This window comes from Erpetoichthys calabaricus, chromosome 9, assembly GCF_900747795.2.
Source record: "Erpetoichthys calabaricus chromosome 9, fErpCal1.3, whole genome shotgun sequence".
Lineage (NCBI taxonomy): Eukaryota > Metazoa > Chordata > Cladistia > Polypteriformes > Polypteridae > Erpetoichthys > Erpetoichthys calabaricus.
In genome coordinates, this window is record NC_041402.2 from 140,944,479 (window position 1) to 140,965,782 (window position 21,304).

Below are 21,304 nucleotides of genomic sequence, written 5' to 3' on the forward strand. Positions count from 1 at the left end.
ATACAAATTTTACTAACTAAGGTTCTCTTGGCTATGCTGTCACATGGAAATGACAGGACAGAGTTTTCTTACATTTAGGAAACATTTAAACCAAACACTATCGATATACAAAAAATTTTGTAGCTTGTTATTTTCTCACTTCCTCATAAAGGTGGGAAGCATCTTGGAGAGTTATTGTGAAGTAATATGTTTGCAGTGGAAAATTAATTTTTAATGCTGTTAATGGAGAATGCACAACAGAAAACCTAGAGACTGGCTGTGAGAACATCCAGTAATGATCCAGGGCAATAACCAGTTACTTACAATAAAAGTGAGTTCTATGGCCATCCTGAGGGCATAGTGAATGAACTTTGACTTCATATACATAAAATTAGCATGTACATGGAGTGCTGTAGTCCTTTATGCCATTTAAAACCATCAAGGCTCTGTAATGCCACATGATATCAAGATTAAATCTACCCCCACTAAGGCAACAATTGGATGTCAGAAGCAGGAAATGACGTTCGTTTATAATTACTGTATATACTGCTTTTAAGTTCTCCCACGGATAAGTCGGGGCTTGATTTTACTGTACAATTTCCAGTGTTTTATAATGTCGGTTATATAAGTCAAATGCGGAAAGCTCACGCTATTGGTCCAAGAGATTATGATATGCTAACGACCACCTGAGACCACGGAACACACTGCCTTTTTTTCTATGTATTCTGCCTACGTGACCACACGGTAATACCCGAACTATTCCGAAGCGACATTTGCACTGTTTAGTGTTTTTTGTATCTCACAACCTCATACACCTTTATTGTAAGAGCATCACTTATCTACTACCAAGCGTTCGATCAGAAGAAAATGTGAAGCTGGATTTAAATTAAAAGTCATTAAAGTGGCAAAAGAAATTGGTAACTGCACTGCTGCAACAAAATTCGATGTGTCTGAGAAACTGGTGCGAAATTGGAAGCAAGAAGATGTAAAAAACAAAAAACAATGAAGTATCGCATTTTTGAATGGGCGTATACGTTGGGGTCTGATTTTATAATCGATTTTTCAGGTTTCAAGACCCGACTTATACGCAAGCATATATGGTACTTAGCATTTGGCTGACACCTTTCTCCAAGGTGATATAGCATCAGAGAGATACAACTGGTTACATTTCTTTGTGTTTCTTCCACAAGAAAGTAAAGTGACTTGCTCATGGTCACACAGTATCAGCAGAGGTACTTGAACCCACAACCTCATGATCTGAAGTCCAAAGACTTAACCACTAAACCACAATGTGCACACCTGATTGCATTTCATGCACATGGTGTGCCGTAGTCCTTTATGCCATTTAACACCACCAAAGCTCTGTAATGCCACTGGATATCAAGATTAAATCTTCTCGCACTGAGGCAACAATTTTAATTGCAATTACCAATTATAGATAAGATGCCACAAGTTACCTGTCAGGGTCAGTTTCAAAATGACCATTACTAAGGCAAAGGTGCCATAGTAGTTTTCCATTTTTTCTAACACCAGCTTTATGTGACATGTTTGTAGGCATGCAGCAACAGTGATCTTTTTTTTTTTTGTGCTAAAAAATACTTAATGTAATTTACCAGGATTCAGCGCTCTACAATTGTATGAATGAGTAGTTCAGCATTCTTTTATGTAATTTAGCCAGTCTTCACTGCTAATGTCTAGCTTGTGTAGGACCTTCCCACCTATGCTGCTCACTATATTAGAACTGCACCTCACCCTTCATCTTGATTGTGACCCCAAAAGAAGGCTCTCACTGGAGCTGCTATGCTGCAGCAGACCCAGGACTTTCTGGAGGGACTATATTTCTCTGCTGACGTGGGGACACCTGGGACAGGGAAGTCACCAGGAAAAGTAGTTTGAGAAGATGAGATGCGATTGTGTATTTTAATTTTGCTTCATTGCTTAAGCTTTTTTTTAAATAATAAACTTAACAAATAGTGAAAAGTCTTATGATGGTAGTCTTATGATTAAACTACCATCTTGATTACTCTATCAACATATCATACGCTCTGCAGCAGAACCCCATGATCTATACCTACCTACAACATCTATCACATATATTTGTCCAAAAAAAAGTGTGTGTGTAGAATTCAGTGTTAGGAATAAAAACAGAGAACCAACAAGTGTATTTTCACAAACTTACTATGACTAAGTAAATCAGTTAAATATGTATGATTCATTCAATATTGCCTTTTAATTATTGTTGTATTGAAATATGGATCCTTAAATTTATGATCAAAGACAACTGCATTTTCAATTCACATAAGTTTAGGTATCTCATAGCAATAATTTTGATCATATACTTTAGATGGACAATGAAGCAGTCAAAGGCATTAAAATATTTTCAAATAATGCAAGTAATCAAAGAATCTGGTTTTACTGTTAGATTCACTTAAGAGAAATGTTCTTGTTGCCAGTAGCAGCTTAATCCAGCAATGACTACCACAAGGAAACTACAATGCTCTGAAATCAATTTTATCCAATTTAGTGTTTAGTGCTCCAGACATTACACTAGCAGAATTTGGCACAAAGCAGGAAGCAGCCCTGGATGGGGTATCCGTCCATTTTAGGGCTTACTCTCAAAGGGCCAAATTTTAACCACTGTAATAATTTTCCTATGGAAAACTCACCACTCCTTGCTCTCCATTCCAGGTGCAGTCAACTGCGGTTTGGTTGACAGCTTTAGCTTTGAGCTGTGGAATGCTAGGGAGTCTTCCAGTTGTTACTGCCTGGGAGAACGTGATGGGTGTGTCTCCTCTGTTGGTGTGTGCCCACACAGCAATCTCATAGGACATTCCAGGAGTAAGGTTTGGCACTGTACCAGGGAAATTACAGAGGATGTAGCATGTTACATTTCAATGATCTTTAGGTTATTACATACTGTATAAATTCATGTTCTAATTTTTCCAGGATAGCTTTCTGTTCTGGAAAGATGCAAGTCAATTAAAATATGAACATATTTAAAGAATTGTTAAATTCTTAAACAAAAAAAAAAACGATACAACTATGTACTGAGACTTTGGGTGCTTTAGGATATTAAGACCCTTTTCTTCATTCATTTTAATAACATCAAATTATATTACTTTTTTTAGGCTTTACCCAAATTAAATTTTCAGAATAGTTATTCCATCTATCCATCCATTATCCAACCCGCTATATCCTAACTACAGGGTCACGGGGATAGTTATTCCTTCATCTATCTATCTATCTATCTATATATATATATATATATATATATATATATATATATATATATATATCTATATATCTATATATATATATATATATATATATATATATATATATATATATATATATATATATATATATAAAGTCAATGTATGTGTGTGTATGTATGTATGTTCCAGCATCACTTCCGAATGTGGAGCGATTTTCATGAAACTTGGTATACATGTTTCTCATTGGTCGACCAAAAATAGTGTAGGGTGACATTCTTTAGCAATTTGTATCCTATTTCATTTGTATGTACTACAATGGTGACTGAATACTAAATTGTTTAAGAGCTGGTTACAAGTCTCACATTAAAATTAATTAGCAGATACATATAATAATTAAGGATAGCTACAAAAAAGCTATATTCTCAATTGAGATCAAGGAAAGATCAATACTCTGTGAGAATAAACTATAAAACAAAATAATTTGTGCCATGTTTGACAAGATATGGTTGGTTGGCTTTCAGAGTTTCAAATTATATTCCTTTTTTTCAAACCTCTGTAGGATGCAGTCGCCACACTCTCTGTCCTGTTTTCTCTAACCCATTTGTTGAAGATCCAAGAGACATCAACCACATAGTATGTTACCTGAAACAAAAAAACATATTGATAAGTCAAGGTTAGCCAGATTTAGATAAGCTCAAGCGTAAGAGAAGTCAAACAGTATTTACAACCTGATCTTTGCAATCCAGTCTTAAGCTTAAAGAGGTGTTGGTGACATTTGTGATCAATACTGTGGGTGCATGAAGAGCTAGAACAGAAAAATAAAAGAAAAAAAACAAGCAAGGCTTTACATATGTTATTATGTATCTCAGCATATGATTCTTTACAGCAGTCAATATCAGATCCTGTGGGGCTACAGTGCCTACAGGTTTTCATTCCAGAAGCTTCCTTTAATTAGTAAACAATTATTTCTAATAAAACATGCTTCTTTTTCCATATCTTTAAATGAATTGCTTTTTATGAACCTTCATCTTCACTTTTTTCCTAAACCAGCAGCCAAACAAATAATGAGCAAGTTTACAAATGAACAGCTAACTCAAGGGTCTCAGATTCAGGTCTTGGAGGACCACCATATTCACTCTAGCTGAATTCAAAATTTGAAGCCAAATCTTATTGTTAATTAAAAGCATTATTTAATTATATGGCTTGCTAGTGCTCTCATTCTCCCACATCATACATTTCTAAAACTTTTGATTTTCTTTTATTCCTGAGAGCACCATTTTGTGGGCCATATCAGATGAATACTTCTGAGACTTCCACTTTTTTCTTTTCAAACTTTTTATTGAAACAGATTTTGCATGATTGAGACATAGGTGCAAGTAGGATCAAGTCAGATGGTCATTTTTAAACTTGCATTGTATCTCATAATTGTTTGGCTGATGGTTAAGGAATTTAAAAAGTATTAGAGTTCTGAATCTTTAAAAACCTGGATCCAATATGTCCCACTGTGATACCCCCGCTCTAGAATAAAAGTGACAATTTAACCTATATGTACTCTAAGTTAAGGAAAACCCTAGCATTTTTCAGATTACCTAACATAGAAATATGCTGAATATACTGTAAAACTCAACTCATAACAACTAACATCATTAAATTTTATACACTGTGATTTGGTGTTTTTTCCGTATTAGAGACAAAGTTCAAATATTAAAACCAAGGAAAATATATTCAGAAGACTGTGTTTATAACCCAAAATAAAGTTACTTGTTATCTGTACAAAGAATAAAATTTTAAACGGCTGAAGGCAAAATAAAAAAACTACGCAGCTACTATACCTGCACATCTCGTGTGAATTACTGCTTGTTGACAACATATATTCGCAATTGCCATTTAAATAATGTTGGCTGGTGCCAATGGATTGTGTACATGTAATTTAAAATTCTGTCACACCCAAAAACACATCTCACCAATTACAATGCTGAGGCTCTAAATGGCTGTTAATGATAATAATAATAATACATTTTATTTATTTGTAGGCACCTTTTTAAACACTCAAGGACACAGAACAATACATAAAACACAGATTATAAACAAAGCTAAAATACAAAACTTAAAATCAGTCAGAGCAATTGTAATCAAAGAGAAAAAGCAGTCTTAAACAAATGAGCTTTAAGTTTATATTTGAAAAGTGAAAATGACTCAATATTTCTAAGCTCAGATGGTAGTGAGTTCCAGAGCTGGGAAGCACAGACGAAGGGGACTCAAGTGGATGGAGGAAGAGGTTCTAAGGGTATGGGAGGGAATGGCAACATGGAGGAGGTCAGACAGGTTAGGAGGGGCAAGGTTGTGGATAGCCTTAAAAGTTAACAGAAGAATTTTGAATTGAATACGGAACTTAACTGGAAGCCAATGAAGCTGCTGCAAAACGGGAGTGATATGGTGAATAGAGGGGATTCTAGTAATGATGCGGGCAGTTGAATTCTGGACCAGTTGAAGCTTATAAAAGAGATTTGCAAGAAAAACCAAAGAAAAGGGAATTGCAATAATCCAGACGAGAAGTGACAAGGCTATGAACAAGGATAGCAATGGTGTGGGGAGAGAGGGAGGGGCGAATACGATTAATGTTACACAAGTGGAAATATGCAGACCGTTAGATGTTATTGATGTGGGACTGAAAGGATAAAGTACTGTCAAGGATGACACCCAGACTCTTAACCTGTGGGGAAGGGGAGACAGAGGAATTATCAATAACAAATGAAAAATTATCAGTTTTGGATAATGTTGATTTTGTACCAATGAGGAGAACCTCAGTTTTGTCACTATTTAATTTAAGAAAATTTGAAGAAAAACAGGATTTGAATTCTGCTATGCAATCAGTAAGTGAGGAGGGTGGAAAGAAAACAGTAGGTTTGCTCGTGAGATAGAGCTGGGTGTCATCAGCATAACAGTGGACGTTAATGTTATATTTACAAAAGATATTTCCAAGGGGAAGGAGGTAAATAATGAAAAGGAGGGGCCCCAGGACAAAGCCCTGGGGCACACCTGAAGTAACAGCGGTGGGTTGGGATGTGAAAGTTTTAAGCTGAACAAACGTAGTGTGGCCTGAGAGGAAGGATCTGAACCAATCTAGTGGAGTGTGGGTAATGCCAATCGAAGTTAATCTATTGAGAAGAGTAGTGTGACAAATAGTGTCAAAGGCTGCACTCAGATCAAGGAGGATGAGAATAATAATTAAACCAGAATCAGCTGCCATAAGGAGGTCATTAGTAATTTTTATAAGTGCCGTTTCTGTACTGCGGAGGGGACGAAAACCAGACTGGAATTGTTCATACAGATTATTGAGATAAATAAGAATTAAGTTGAATAGTGTCACAAGAGGCTGGGGGACAGACCCAGCCGGGACACCTGGAAGGACAGGGAGGTGGTTTATATGTACCCCGGGACAAGAGGGGCAACCGCCCTGGATCGGGAGAGGACCAAGGAGGTTCAAGCACGTTGGGGCCCGTGGCCACTGCCAGGGGGCGCCCCGAGCCTCAGAGAGCCCGGAAAACATGCACTTCCGCCATACCTGGGAAGGTGAAGGAAGATCCTTCCAGTGACACCTGGAGTGCTTCCGGGTGCAAGGGCAGCACTTCCGTCACACCAGGAAGTGCTGCCGGAAAAGTGTCATCAGGCACCTGGAGCACATCCGGGTGGGAATAAAAGGGGCCGCCTCCCTACAATCAGGGAGCTAGAGTCGGGAGCGGGAGCAGGACAAATCTTCCGTGAGGAGAGGAAAGGTGGCTCACGGACATTTGGAAGAGAGACCTGTGGAGAGGGTGATTGGTGCTGGGGGTACTGTGTGGGACTGTTGAATATAATAAACGCATGTTTTGTGGAAAGTGCTGGTGTTAGCCTGATGGTGTTCGGACCCGATCTCACAATAGCCACTATCTTTTCAAGAATTTTGGAAATGAAGGATAGATTAGAAATGCGACGAAAATTACTGAAATTAGTCGGATCGGCACCAGGTTTTTTCAGTATTGGTGTTATTGCAGCAGTTTTAAAAGATGAAGGAACAGTACCAGTAGTGAGAAAAGAGTAGATTATAGCAGACATAAGAGGGACAGGAGAGGGGAGACAGGCTTTGACCAGAACTGTAGGGAGGGGGTCCAGTTGACAAGTGGATGGCTTAGACTTACAAACAAGATCTGAGATTTCTGAGAATGTAGGAAGCTGAAAAGAGGAAAATGAGTGAGTTGGTGGGTGAAATTCAAATGAAGTACTGGAGGAATCTGTACCGACAGACTGATGAATCTTCTGGATTTTTTCATTAAAAAAAGGACATAAGGGAATTACAAAAATCAGTTGAGTAAAGGTGAGAAGGTAAAGAATCCGGGGGGTTGTGTAATATTATTAAGCAGTGAAAACAATGACTTGGTGTTGCCTTCATTTGAAGAAATAACCTGAGTATAATAGTTAGATTTAGTTTGGGCAATACAGTCCTTGTAATAAAGTAAATGATTTTAGTACTGTTTCTGTAATGAAGGATGCTGGCACAGATTGACAAAAATAGAGTAGCATAACATATGGTTCGACAACACTGGTACCAAGAAAATGCACAGTTTACTACACATTGACACAGCTACCAAAACTGGTTCTTTTCCTGAAAGCAAAAAATTTGATACTGGTTTACTAGGCTAATGAACACATACATACAGTTCACATTGGCAGACTACAAGAATGCAAAAAGCAGCACCCTGTTTGATAAATCCCTACTTCTGCTGCTTCATGACTCTGCTATAGATCAACACCGTAGTCTGGTGATAGAAGTATGTAAATACATAAATATACTTTTGGTGGTGTAAACTGAGCACCTGATATACTTGCAAATAACTTGTAATGCCAAAAAGAAAATTAACATTTTTGTTTATCAGGTGCATCCTTTCATGGAGAAATAATGTTTTTAAGTAATTTCTTTAGCAGCATAATGTTCCCTGTCATAAGGCCATAAAAGAAATGAAAGGATTACAGGAATATTACAGTTAATTTAATTTATGGGTGTGGGCTTAAGTTAAATTAACAGGGAGGGAACTAATGAACCTACTCAGAGCAGAAACTAGTTAACATACAAAAACTATGGGAACATGCTGAAATCACCATTTACAAGCATCTTTGCTGAGTCTGGGCTGACAAGAGACCAGTGCACCTACTGTAAGGATTAACTCCTGAAGAGGCCATGAAGTTCGCTCTTGACCATTTTTGTTAGTCAACTCTATAATTATAGATATGGACTGGAAAGTGTCCATTCATGAATGTGGAAAAAAGATAAAAGGTACTGATAACAGGGGGACACTGAATTATTTACTATACTCACCAGCATCCTTTTTCATAATGATTGATTTTACTTCACTCCAGTTTCCAACACCACGACTGGTAACAGCTGCCACCTTTAACATACAGCAACAAAGGTTGTTTCACATAGACAGCTATTGGCCACTGGTTGATCTCATATATAGAAGAGCACGCTGCAGTGTGATAACTTCTCCGAATACTTACTCTAACATTATACAATAAGCCAACTTGTAAATTATTTATTTCAGTATGATTAGGAGCTGTACTTCTTTTGGCTGTCCACCCTTTACTTCCATCCTCAGTGTATTCAATCTGAAATAAATATATCAGTGATAGATAATTTTTCTGCAAAATACTCTGACTTCAGTGAACCCACTTGGAAACAAAATGTAAACAATCATTATTTAGTATTTGTGAGCACTCATTTAATATTGCAGATGGGAACAGACGGAAAATGAATAAAATACAAGACTAAACTAATTACAAACTTTAAAAAATTTCAGTTGAAACACAGATTTTAGAAAAATAATTTTTTTAACATGCAGTTTTAGGCAGTGCATGTCAATGCAGTAGCTGATGAGCACACAGACAAGGAAACGCATTCTAGTCTCACAGGAATCTATAGCTACATCAGTGTGTAACAGTGAGTTGGCTGGTGTGGCTAAAATAGCAATACTATTAAAAAAAACTGTAAAATGTCAATTTTATAAATAATAATAAAAAAAAAATCAGATATATGGTAATTATTTTCCTTTGTCATTAATAACAAGGGAAACTTGTGGTCACTTAATTGCTTTGGTAAATGCTTAAAAACTTTTAAAAAAAGTTTTAGTACAGTGGTACCTCGGTATATGTCTGCTTTGGAATAAGTCCAACTTGGTATACGTCCTGTTTGGACGCAAAAAATTTTGCTTGGTATACGACCTTTGTTTGGAATACGACTCGTGTGCTAGAATACCGCGTGTGGTATAGTGGGTCCGCGGCTTCAAAAAAAGGGCCAGGTTTTAACCCATATAGCCATGTTGTTCTCCGTGGGCGCGATTGCACTACCGCGGGGAAGTTAATGAGGTAGTTGGAGTGAGTCGCACCTGCACAGGTGGGCTGTGATCGGGAAGAGTGAGACTGCATTTTTAACCTCGGATTTTATCTGATTTATTTATTGTTGTTTTTATCCCCACAGAACACTTGTTTTTATGGATATTTATTAAATAATTATTTATTGAAACCAGATGCACTGCACTTTTTGTTTGGACACTGATTTTTGTTTTAAATAAAAGCACTTGCCATTCTTGCACTATCCCCTGGCTTCATTTGAGAATTGTCCTAATTTGTCAGCTCATCTTGTTGACATTACCGACGCTGTTGGGTTCAGGGCTCCCCGTAAGGATGTATGGGAGCGTGGAGCGGACCTGCATTGTCACACCGCACGCTACCCTACGCTGCCCACGAGCGTCAGTATGCCAGTTGCTAGCATTCAGTGAACAACCCGCGCTATAACTCTATGTGAATTTTCATGTGATTTTGTGTTTTTTCGCGTAAATTTGAATTGATTGTTGAAAAGTATGAAGGTGGCATGCGTATCCAGGACATGGGTGCTGCATACCGTATGCCGAGAACGACGGTATCTACGATTGTGAAAAACAAAGACGTTATTAAAAAGTAAAGTGAGGTTACATTTTAATTTATTTCATCTAATTGCTTTTGTATTTATGTATTTTAGTATTAAGCAGTGTTTAAATTATTTTATACAACCCCATCAATATATAATATGCCAATAACTATAGGATTTTTTTTCATGGGAACGAATTAATCATTTTCCCTTTATTTCTTACGGGAAAAATTTGTTTGGTATACGTCCTGTTTGGTATTAGTCAAAGGATCTGGAACAGATTAAGGATGTATACCGAGGTGCCACTGTATACAATATTCATAGGTGAACAAGTGTCAAAAAACAAACTAAGCAGACATTCAACACATAAGCAAAAGCTGTAATAAAAACACATATTTTGTGGATTGTCAGGACAGTGAACCATTATTATTTACACTAGCAAAGACTTTTAAGATTTTATTGAGTTTGCGCAGTACTTGATTGACACTTAAAAATTTGTATTCCAAAGCAAGAGTTACTTAAAAGTTGTTGGACCTAACTAGTAACTTTGGGCTTATCCTTACACTCAACATTAAATCTGGAAGCAGACCTCTCAATTAAGTTTGGTCTTACACTCTCTCTCTTTCCCTGGTGATACCCAATGCTAAAGGATCCACATGGGTGTTGGGATATTCCCATTCTCCCAGCTAGGTGATGTACAGTTGGGACTTTGTTCTGGTGGATGGGGGGAATATCTTAATACAACTTCAATTTGCAGAGAGAACACACTGAACAACTATTAGGAGAAATTTTTTTTAGAGACACTTGATTTGGTTCTGAAAGAGTTTCATCTACCGACTGTGAGGTTCTACTGGGAGACTGGATTGTGATTGGGAGGAACAGCCTGCTCGAGCAGAATACAAACAGTTGTTAGTGGATTTCTGTTCATAACAAACATCATGTTCAAATACAAAGATATTCAAAAGTGTACTTGGCACAAAAGTATATTGGGCCAAATACCTTACCTTTGTGGTTATGTCACATGATATTATGCTCTAAAACTCTCAGGTAAAGAAGTACTGAACTATAAACTGATCATTACATGGTGGTCAGCCTACTCAGACAGATTAAGAATAAGATGAACAGATCTGGAAGATCCTAAAGGGTAGTAGGAATGAATAATGGATACCTCTGTTCAACTCTCACCATGAGAACACCTTCACCTACGTCTCAAGAGTGGTTAGCGATGTATAGTTTGAATATATTGCATTGAATACCTTAGTAGTGAAAGGAGTAGGAAGTATTTGTGGCCATTATTCCTCAGCTTTAAAAAGTTGTTTGGTGCCAATCATGCAAGCAATCCTAGTTCTGTTGGAGTAGACCAGTGGTAATAGAAGCTCTCAATTTGAAGAAGGATGTGTTCTGTGTTAGCAGGAGAATCTAGAGATTTGACCAATTTTTACTGACAGGCCAAAACGCTGGAAGCTTGGGCAAAGTTCCTTGTCTGGGTACAGTCTACAATGCCACGAAAAATAACTTTTAGATGGCATTAAAGAGGTTCTGGAACATAATTCGAGCATTCCATGAAGGAGGTGGGACATTACCCAGACTGTTACCAGCAAGGGTATGAAAGCATTGACCTCAGCTGGTTAACTCATCGAGATGTGGAAGAAACACTTTAGGGAGTTCCTAAATTAAGTGCCCTCACTAGAACAGGCATTTTAAGAGACATTGAATAGGGTTTGGGTTCATGTCTGTGGCTAAAGTTGCTATGGCGATTAAAAAGTTCCATTCTGGCAAGGCTGAAGAAGTTAAAAATGCTGAAACTACTTTATTATTGTGAGGGTGTTTTAGCTAAAGCTGTTCATTGTTGTGTGGAAGGCAGGGACAGTAAAAACAATGAGGGTAAAGGGGATGTTCCAGTTACTGAGGAATCACTCTTCTAAGTCTTCCTAGGGAAACCTATACTAGAGTACTAGAATAGACACATCATATAACAACTGAACTTTATATTCAAGAGGAACATTGTGGATTCCATTTCAGCGAAGGAACAGGTGATGAGCTGTTTACCCTAGCAAAGATAAAGGGGTAACATTGTTAGTGGCAAGAAGTTGCTCAGGCCCTGCAAATCTCCACTTCATATCTTTACACACAGAGACCAGGGTCTTACAGTCAGAAAGATAAGCGTATTCAGTTGTGCTAAAGGAGAACTCCTTCAAAGTTTATTTAATGATTACTAAGCAGATCTCTGAGGGTCTCCCTCTCAGCTTCACTTCCCCTTACCCATCTCACAAGTAATTTGCCAGTTCTGTCTATATGTGCTTTGCGGATCTTGGAAAAAACCTATGACCCTACAGCATGCTATGGAATTTACTGCAAAAATAGTGGGTCTGCTACTGTATGCCACTTGGTCACTGCACTTGTGGAGTCAAGAGTTGTGTTTACAGATTTGGCATTAATTCAGAACTATTCAGTGTGGGCAATGGGTTCCAGCAAAGGGAACATCTTGTCTCCTGTTCTGTCATTATCATCCATAAAACAAAGGTTTGTTTCTTACAGTTCAGGGGTTGGCAGCTCCCTCTAGTAGAGCAGTTAAAGCAGCTTGGGGTTTTATTCACAAGTGACAGCATAGGTGACCATGAGATTGATAAATGAATCAGTGCAAAAGCAGCAGGTTCATAAACATTGTACAGGTCTCTGGTGGTGAAGCGGGAACCAACTTCACATAGAATACTGTTAATTTACCGTTTGGTTTACATACCATATTCCCACCTATGATCATGAGAGCTGGTTATTAAAGAGAGATCATGGATACTAATAACCAAATCAAGGTTTTTGTGTGGTGTTGCTAGCTTCACTCTCCAAGACAGGCTGAGGAGCTCAGCAATACACAATGACATTCGAGCAGACACACTTCTTGTGATTGAGAGGAGCCAGTTAATGTGATCTGGGTATGCAGTGAAGATATCCCCAGACACTTCCCACATTAGGTAAGCAAGGCACAGCTAACTTGGGAAGACCAAGTACCAGACCCAAGACAAGCAGGAGATTTTACATCTCTTAATTATCCTGGAAGCATCTACATATTCCCCATGAGAGCCTTAGATATGGAGGTCTGGTCTGACCAGATCAATATGTTGCTACAGCGACCCTCACCAAGAAAAGCATAGTGAAAATGATGATAATTATACTAAAGAGTTTATGAAAAGATGTTAGAGAACCATAGCGCTGTTTGCATGAACAAACCATAATGCCATTACTTACAATATACTCACGGATCAGCCCATGGGGATTTGCAGGGGGCAGCCAGCTACATACAAGGGTGCTGTCCTCATTCTCATGTGTTTTTACCTGGAGATTATATGGTGGGCTTGGCACTGCAAAGTACAATTAGAATTGATTAATCATTTACTGTGTTAATTATTTGTACAATTTAATAAACCACAAAGTCAAAGCAAAATAGTGATAAAGTTATGGAGACATAAGCAAAATAACAACAGCACCAGACAATCTTGCTTTACTTTGGATTTCATTTGGTCTTTTACTTCAAAATAAAGCACATAAGGTTTGTATTTTGAGTTCCTTAATTCATAGACTGCACATATATACAACCTTTACGTATTTCAAATTTAACGGTATGTAACGGTTCTTACAGGCTTGTGTACTCTGCCACTTCATTAACATTGGTAAATTTAAATCATATTTAAATAAATGAGAAAGTTCATGCCGGGATCCAATCACAGAGCTGGCTGTATATCTATAACTTATTATAAAAAATATTGTAGGAGGACCACAGGCATCCAGGTCAGGGAGAAGTATGGGTTATTACCTAGATGGGAGGCCCAAGAGGAACAATGGAAAGATTGGCCGACGGGGGGTAAAGATAACTCTGTGCCCAGCCAGTATAAAATAATAGATGGACCAGCGGAACCTGGAACTTGCTAGTGGTTCCATTCCCCATGTGCTAGGTGGCAGTGGTTCTTGTATGAGAACCCAGTCACGACACCTGCAGGGGTCCTAGGGAAATTGAGTCTGGAAATTCAACCCTGTAGGGGTCCCTTGAGATTGGAATAGGGCGATGTCGGGGGAGGACCACGCTACTTTGTCTATGGCCCAGAAGTGCTTCCTAGAAAGACAGAATAGCAGCAGAAACATTCCTGGGTCCAGCATAAAAGGAAGCCCATTGCCACACATGGATGAGGCAGTCAGAAGGCAACGAGTACAAATCAGTGGAGGTGGAGAAGTTTATTTTATAGTGTAATGTAGACTAGTCGATCAAACACAGGAATCTCTGCAGTCTACTTGTAACTTCACGCTGTAGGAAGATAATAAATCAAGGTAAATAGGTAAATAACATTCAATCTCGCTTTTATATACAAAGTACACTGACGTGCATTCTTTCTCTGCTGTAGAACCCTCATCATCATCATCTGAGTTAACCTCTGTTATAGCACGTCTTTATGTGAAAACAGCATTGTCAGATTGGGGGGAGCATGAATGTGACTGGGAGAATAAAACTAAATTAAAAATGTACCATAAATTTACTTTAAAAAAGTACCATAAATTTACACTGGCTGTTACAGACTCAAATCAAATGTATGTTTTTATTCTATTATAGTAAGAATAAGAGCAGCTCACTTCTCAAAAGGGAGGCATCCATGGTCGAACCGGCAACCTTTTGATTACCAGTCTGCAGTTCTTACTGCTGTGCCACCAATGTGGTCGTATTAAGGGCGTGTCAATGTTGCGCCCTAAAGCAGGTTTTATTTTCTGCAGTTATATTCTTGAATAAAAGCGCACTTGTTTTGTTATACTTGTACCTTTTGTGAAAGTGTCCTTGTCAACAGAATATTTTCATTTAATGTCTTGTTCTGAAATTTGAGTGTTTTAAAGTCAGACTTTTGGACACAGTCTACAACTTGTTTTCAATTTCTTTAATTATTTCTAAACTATGCTTTACCACTGTATACAGTGATCCCTCGCTATATCGCACTTCGTCTTTTGCGGCTTCACTCTATCGCGGATTTTATATGTAAGCATATTTAAATATATATTGCGGATTTTTTGCTGGTTCGCGGATTTCTGCGGACAATGGGTCTTTTAATTTCTGGTACATGCTTCCTCAGTTGGTTTGCCCAGTTGATTTCATACAAGGAACACTATTGGCAGATGGCTGAGAAGCTACCCAACTTACTTTTCTCTCTCTCTCTCTTGCGCTGACTTTCTCTGATCCTGACGTAGGGGGATTGAGCAGGGGGGCTGTTCGCACACCTAGATGATACGGACGCTCGTCTAAAAATGCTGAAAGATTATCTTCATGTTGCTACCTTGGGTGCAGCTGCTTCATGAAGAGACATGCTGCACGGTGCTTCGCATACTTAAAAGCTCGAAGGGCACGTATTGATTTTTGACTGTTTGTTTTTCTCTGTCTCTCTCTCCCTGCTCCTGACGGAGGGGGTGTGAGCTGCCGCCTTCAACAGCTTTGTGCCGCGGTGCTTCGCATACTAAAAAGCCAAACAGCCCTATTGATTTGTTTGCTTTCCTCTGTCTTTATGACAGTCTCTGCTCCTGACACGCACTCCTTTGAAGAGGAAGATATGTTTGCATTCTTTTAATTGTGAGACAGAACTGTCATCTCTGTCTTGTCATGGAGCACAGTTTAAACTTTTGAAAAAGAGACAAATGTTTGTTTGCAGTGTTTGAATAACGTTCCTGTCTCTCTACAACCTCCTGTGTTTCTGCGCAAATCTGTGACCCAAGCATGACAATATAAAAATAACCATATAAACATATGGTTTCTACTTCCCGGATTTTCTTATTTCGCGGGTGGCTCTGGAACGCAACCCCCGCGATGGAGGAGGGATTACTGTACTCTAGACTCTTTAACCCTTAACTAATCTTGCTGGTGTATTTTGTATACCAACCTCAATTATTTTTGTCCAACGTCCTTTTACTTAAACCTACTGTCAGCATCCACCATCTATCCTCAGGTTGACTTACTACAAGTACAATGTTGCAATGGTTTCCATCTAGTGTGCCCCCAGCTGGTTTTATGAGTGGATGCACAGTCGCAAATTCCATATGGTGCATTTGGTACACTGAGTGCGTACTTATGCATGTATGACAATGATGAGATGTTCTTCTTGCAATGACTTAGTCTACAAAGAACATTCAACAACTGAAGTGAAATGTGATACATGTGCAAATCCTGCAGTGGATGAGCACTGGAGAAGTGGATCAGGTTTATTTTCAGGTAGTTCTGGACTGTGTCATACTATTCAGTAACATAGCATTAAATTACATTAAAAACATGTACAATTTAAAACTACTGCAATATTTTATATTAGAACCTCACAGCATGAATAAAAATAGCAGTTTTAACATCGGTGCAAAAAGTACACCACATGAGTACTTGTGAGATGAGAAATGGTGCGAGAAGTTAAGGGGTAAACAAGTAGTATGAAGTGTCACTGGTGTAGGGAGCATTAAACTTCATCCACAGTGTGGTTTTACCTTGACTGAACATAAACTATTAACAGGTATAGAATAATTTCAAATCTGAATAAGAAAGGAAGAGAAGTAGTATTTAAATGAGTGATTGTATTATTAGTTTATAAAATGGTTTACTACAAGAACTAGTTATTAAGAAAGTTCATATTTAAAACGTAAAACGTGAAAAAAAGCACCGGCTTTTCATTTCTGAATTATGGTCTTTCAACACATACTTACATCCTTCAGGTGTGCGAAGAGTTATTATATCATTGGAGGTGTACTGTTTTTGTGGACACTGAACCTGTACCTTGACTTGATAAGTGGTATCAGGCTTCAGTACATTCAGTCTGATACTGGTCTTACTGATATATGTGTCAATACTCTTCCAGACATTTTCTCCTACTTGCCTGGGAAATAACAAAATATTGTAAAAATTAGTCACATATATACACAAATGTATGCTATATACACTTACACACTAATATTATATATATATATATATATATATATATATATATATATATATATATATATATATATATATATATATACACACATATACACACACACACTGGATTAAGGTATTTAAAGTTTTAATAGTATTTGGTTTTCTTACCGATAATAAACCACATAGGTACAAGCAGACATATTTTTGGGTTTTGTCCACATCAGAGTAACATTTCCAGAGAAATCTGCTGTCCACCGCAGGTTCTGTACTTTTAAAACTATAGAGTTACCTGAAGATGAAATGAGATCACCATGTTTACCAGCAACAGATTAAATTAATAAGTGAAAAATTTGTTTGCTTTCACTTCAGTTTCCATGAAACATATTTAAACTTTCAGCTTCATGTTTACTGTCTTCCTGCTAATCTACAGTATGTTTCCTCCAATGTATCCACATTATTATTAGTTTCAGGATGAAGCCCCATTTTATTTACAAGACACACATAAAATGCCAATCAAAACTAAGTAATTCCACCTTTCAACGCAGCAATAATAGGTTTAATTTTTTAATTGTAACTTATATTTTAAACGGAGGCCACTGTATGATGCACAACATTTCTAGGAGACTAATAAAATATTACTATATATTGGGCAAAACACTTAAAAGCAACTCACACAAATGCCCTCTGATAATACAGACTGACTTCAGACCATATGGTTAAATCATTACAAGCTATTATTATTTCTAGCTCAGTATTGCTCACCGCCAAGCTAGTGTACAGTACATTGATCAGTTTAGATTATACCATGCATGTGTTCAAACACAATAATGCAATTTATTTACAAACACAGGGACAAAAAAACTGTACCATGTGTGCTTTATAAAACAGTCCAACAGCAATGACATTCAAAACTCAATAAAGAAAATTTATTCGTATTTGCCTTTCTAAATACTCAAGGACACCGAACAATAGATAAAACACACATTATAAACAAAACTGAAAAATACAAAAATTAAAATCAGTCAGAGCTATTATAATCAAAGAGACAAAGCAATCTTAAACAGATGAGTTTTAAGTTTAGATTTGAAAAGTGAGAATGAATCAATATTTCTAAGCTCGGATGGTTCCAAAGCTGGGGAGCAGAGCAACTGCCACCTATAGTGGTAAGACAGGTAAAGGGGACAGTCAAATGGATGGAGGAAGAGGATCTAAGGGTGTGGGAGGCAATGGCAACATGGGGAAGGTCGGACAGATTAGAAGGGGCAAGGTTGTGGATAGCCTTAAATATTAACAGGAGAAATCTGAAGTCAATACAGAACTTAACCAGAATCCAGTGAAGCTGCTGCAAGACAGGAGTGATACGGTAAATAGAGGGGGTTCTAGTAATGATGCAGGCAGTTGAATTCTGGACCAGTTGAAGCTTATAAAGCGATTTGCGAGAAAGACCAAAGAAAACGGAATTGCAATAATCCAAACGTGAGGTGACAAGGCTATGAACAAGGATAGCAGTTGTATGGGGAGTGAGGGAGGGGAGAATACGATTAATGTTACGCAGGTGGAAATATGCAGACCGGGAGATGTTATTGATGTGGGACTGAAAAGATACAGAGCAATATCAAGGCTGATACCCAGACTTTTAACCTGTGGGACAGGGGAAACAGATGAATTATCAATAACAAATGAAAAATGATCAGTTTTGGATAATGTTGATTTTGTACTAATGAGGAGAACCTCAGTTTTGTCACTATTTAATTTAAGAAAATTTGAGGAAAACCAGGATTTAATTTCTGTTATGCAGTCAATAAGCGAGGAGGGTGGAAAGGAAAAAGAAGGTATGCTAGTGACATAAAGCTGGGCATCATCAGCGTAACAGTGGAAGTTAATGTTATATTTACGAAAGATATTGCCGAGGGGAAGGAAGTAAATAATGAAGAGGAGGGGCTCCAGGACAGAGGTAACAGAGGTAGGTTGGGATGTGAAAGTGACCTGAGTGCGGCCTAAGAGATAAGATCTGAATCAATCTAGTGGAGTGTGAGTAATGCCAATTGAAGATAATCTATTGAGAAGAGTAGCATGACAAATAGTGTCAAATGCCACACTCAGATCAATAAGGATGAGAATAGTGATTAAACCAGAATCAGCTGCCATAAGGAAGTGCCATTTCTGTACTATGGAGGGAGCGAAAATCAGATTGGAACTGTTCATACAGATTATTTTGAGATAAATGAGAATAAAGTTGAATAGCCGGTATTTTTTCAAGAATTTTGGAAATAAAGGGTAGATTAGAAATAGGACGAAAATTACTGAGATTGGTTGGATTGGCACCAGGTTTTTTTCAGTATTGGTGTTATTGCAGCAGTTTTAAAAGATGAAGGAACAGTTCCAGTGGTGAGAGAGGAGTGAATTATAGCAGAAATATAAGGAACCAAAGAAGGGAGGTAGGACTTTAATCAGAAATGGGGGGAGGGGATCCAGTTGACAAGGTGGAAGGCTTAGACTTACAGACGAGATCTGACATTTATGAGAAAGTAGAAAGCTGAAAAGGCAAAAATGTGTGATATTATTGAGCAGTGAAAACAATGACTTGGTGTTACCTTTATTGGAAGAAATTGTGTGAGTATAATAGATTTGGTTTGAGCAATATAGTCCTTGTAATATAATATATGATTTTTATACATCACTTTGTGAACAAAGTTTTTTTTTATATAACCATTCAAGTTGCTGGCCATTAGCTTTCAAAAGCCAAAAGTTCAGGTGTGAACCAGGGAGCAGAAAAAAAACCAAGTTTTTAATGGAGCAATGGAGTTAAGAATACCATAGAGTCCAGTGCTATAGTGCGAGATCAGTTATTCAGGAGTGGATAAATTATGAATGTCCATAAGGGAATCAATGCTAGAGTTAATTAAGTTAATATTCTTAACATTATGGAAAGACATGAGATGGGGAAGCTTAGATAGTTTAACATTGAAAGAAGAAAATGATCAATTATGGGGAGTTCATCTGTAGTACAATCAAGGGGGGGTAACTCCAGAACAACAAATCAAATCCAAGTTATGTCCTTTAGAATGAGTGGGAACATCAGTATGCTGCTGGAATCCAGAACTCTCAATGCAGGATGTAAATCTAGTAAGAGGGACACTGGTATTACTCATATGTATATTAAAATCCCCCAGAAGTATTATGTTTGATGAAACAGTTGTGAGGTGTGTAAGAAAAACAGCAAAGTCATTCAAAAAGTCATTATTTGATTTAGGGGGGGCGGTAAACAGTTGCAATAATAGTAGGAATAGGTCCAGTCAATTGACATACAATAGATGCAAAAGAGCTAAAGGCAGGAACAGACAACGGCAGGACTTTCCACTTCTCGCGATAAATTAACACAAGACCTCCTCCCCTGCGGGAGCCAACAGGTTGACAGATGTAAACAAACCTCGGAGGAGTGGATTTATTAAGTTGGGAAAAGTCATGAGGTTGTTGCCATGTCTCGGTTAGACAGAAAAAGTCAAACTTACGATTAGTGAGGAGATCCTGGATGAGATGCTCCTTGCTCGTAAGTGAGCAGATATTCAAAAAACTGAAGTTGACAATGGCATTATCACATTTGGTAACGGTGTTAACTGATCGAGCTAGGCTGGCTAACACACTGTGGTCAGCCACCCTGCTTATGTTACATGGAGGACATCGAGAGTTGGACCAGATGGAGTTTATTATTTTCGAGGTGTCAGCATGGAGACTCCGGTGGGACACACAGTGGATGTATCTTTTTTGGGGGGGTGTTGGGGGGGAATATGATGTCTAGGTAGAGATACATTGCAATAAGTGGAGGCTTGGACAGGTGGAAGCGCAGTCGGAGGAGCTCAGCAGCAGAGTACTGAAGCAGGCCCATCACAGGTTGGATAGCGAGCAGCAGGAGGGACCAAACAAACAAGAACCAAATAAATATCCTACCAGTCCACATTGTAGTCGAGAACGCAGACAACTCAGACGCCCAGACAACAGAACCAGGTAAGTCTGAAAACAGGGTTAGGCTGAAAATACAGTGATCCCTCGCTATATCGCGCTTCGCCTTTCGCGGCTTCACTCTATCGCGGATTTTATATGTAAGCATATTTAAATATATATCACGGATTTTTTGCTGGTTCGCGGATTTCTGAGGACAATGGGTCTTTTAATTTCTGGTACATGCTTCCTCAGTTGGTTTGCCCAGTTGATTTCATACAAGGGACGCTATTGGCAGATGGCTGAGAAGAA

General features: G+C 38.1%; 1 protein-coding gene across 2 annotated transcripts in view; it reads right to left on the minus strand.

Annotated features, from left to right (window-relative positions):
• Positions 1–21,304, minus strand: part of sorl1 (sortilin-related receptor, L(DLR class) A repeats containing) — a 226,452-nt gene that overhangs the window by 20,420 nt on the left and 184,728 nt on the right. For both annotated transcript variants that reach the window (XM_051932187.1, XM_051932186.1), the window contains exons 34-41: positions 17,222–17,342; positions 16,843–17,012; positions 13,378–13,490; positions 8,730–8,837; positions 8,548–8,620; positions 3,923–3,999; positions 3,746–3,836; positions 2,646–2,830 (exon numbers count right to left, since the gene is read on the minus strand). In XM_051932187.1, the coding sequence (XP_051788147.1) occupies positions 2,646–2,830; positions 3,746–3,836; positions 3,923–3,999; positions 8,548–8,620; positions 8,730–8,837; positions 13,378–13,490; positions 16,843–17,012; positions 17,222–17,342 (938 nt within the window). The remainder of the gene's footprint in view (positions 1–2,645; positions 2,831–3,745; positions 3,837–3,922; positions 4,000–8,547; positions 8,621–8,729; positions 8,838–13,377; positions 13,491–16,842; positions 17,013–17,221; positions 17,343–21,304) is intronic.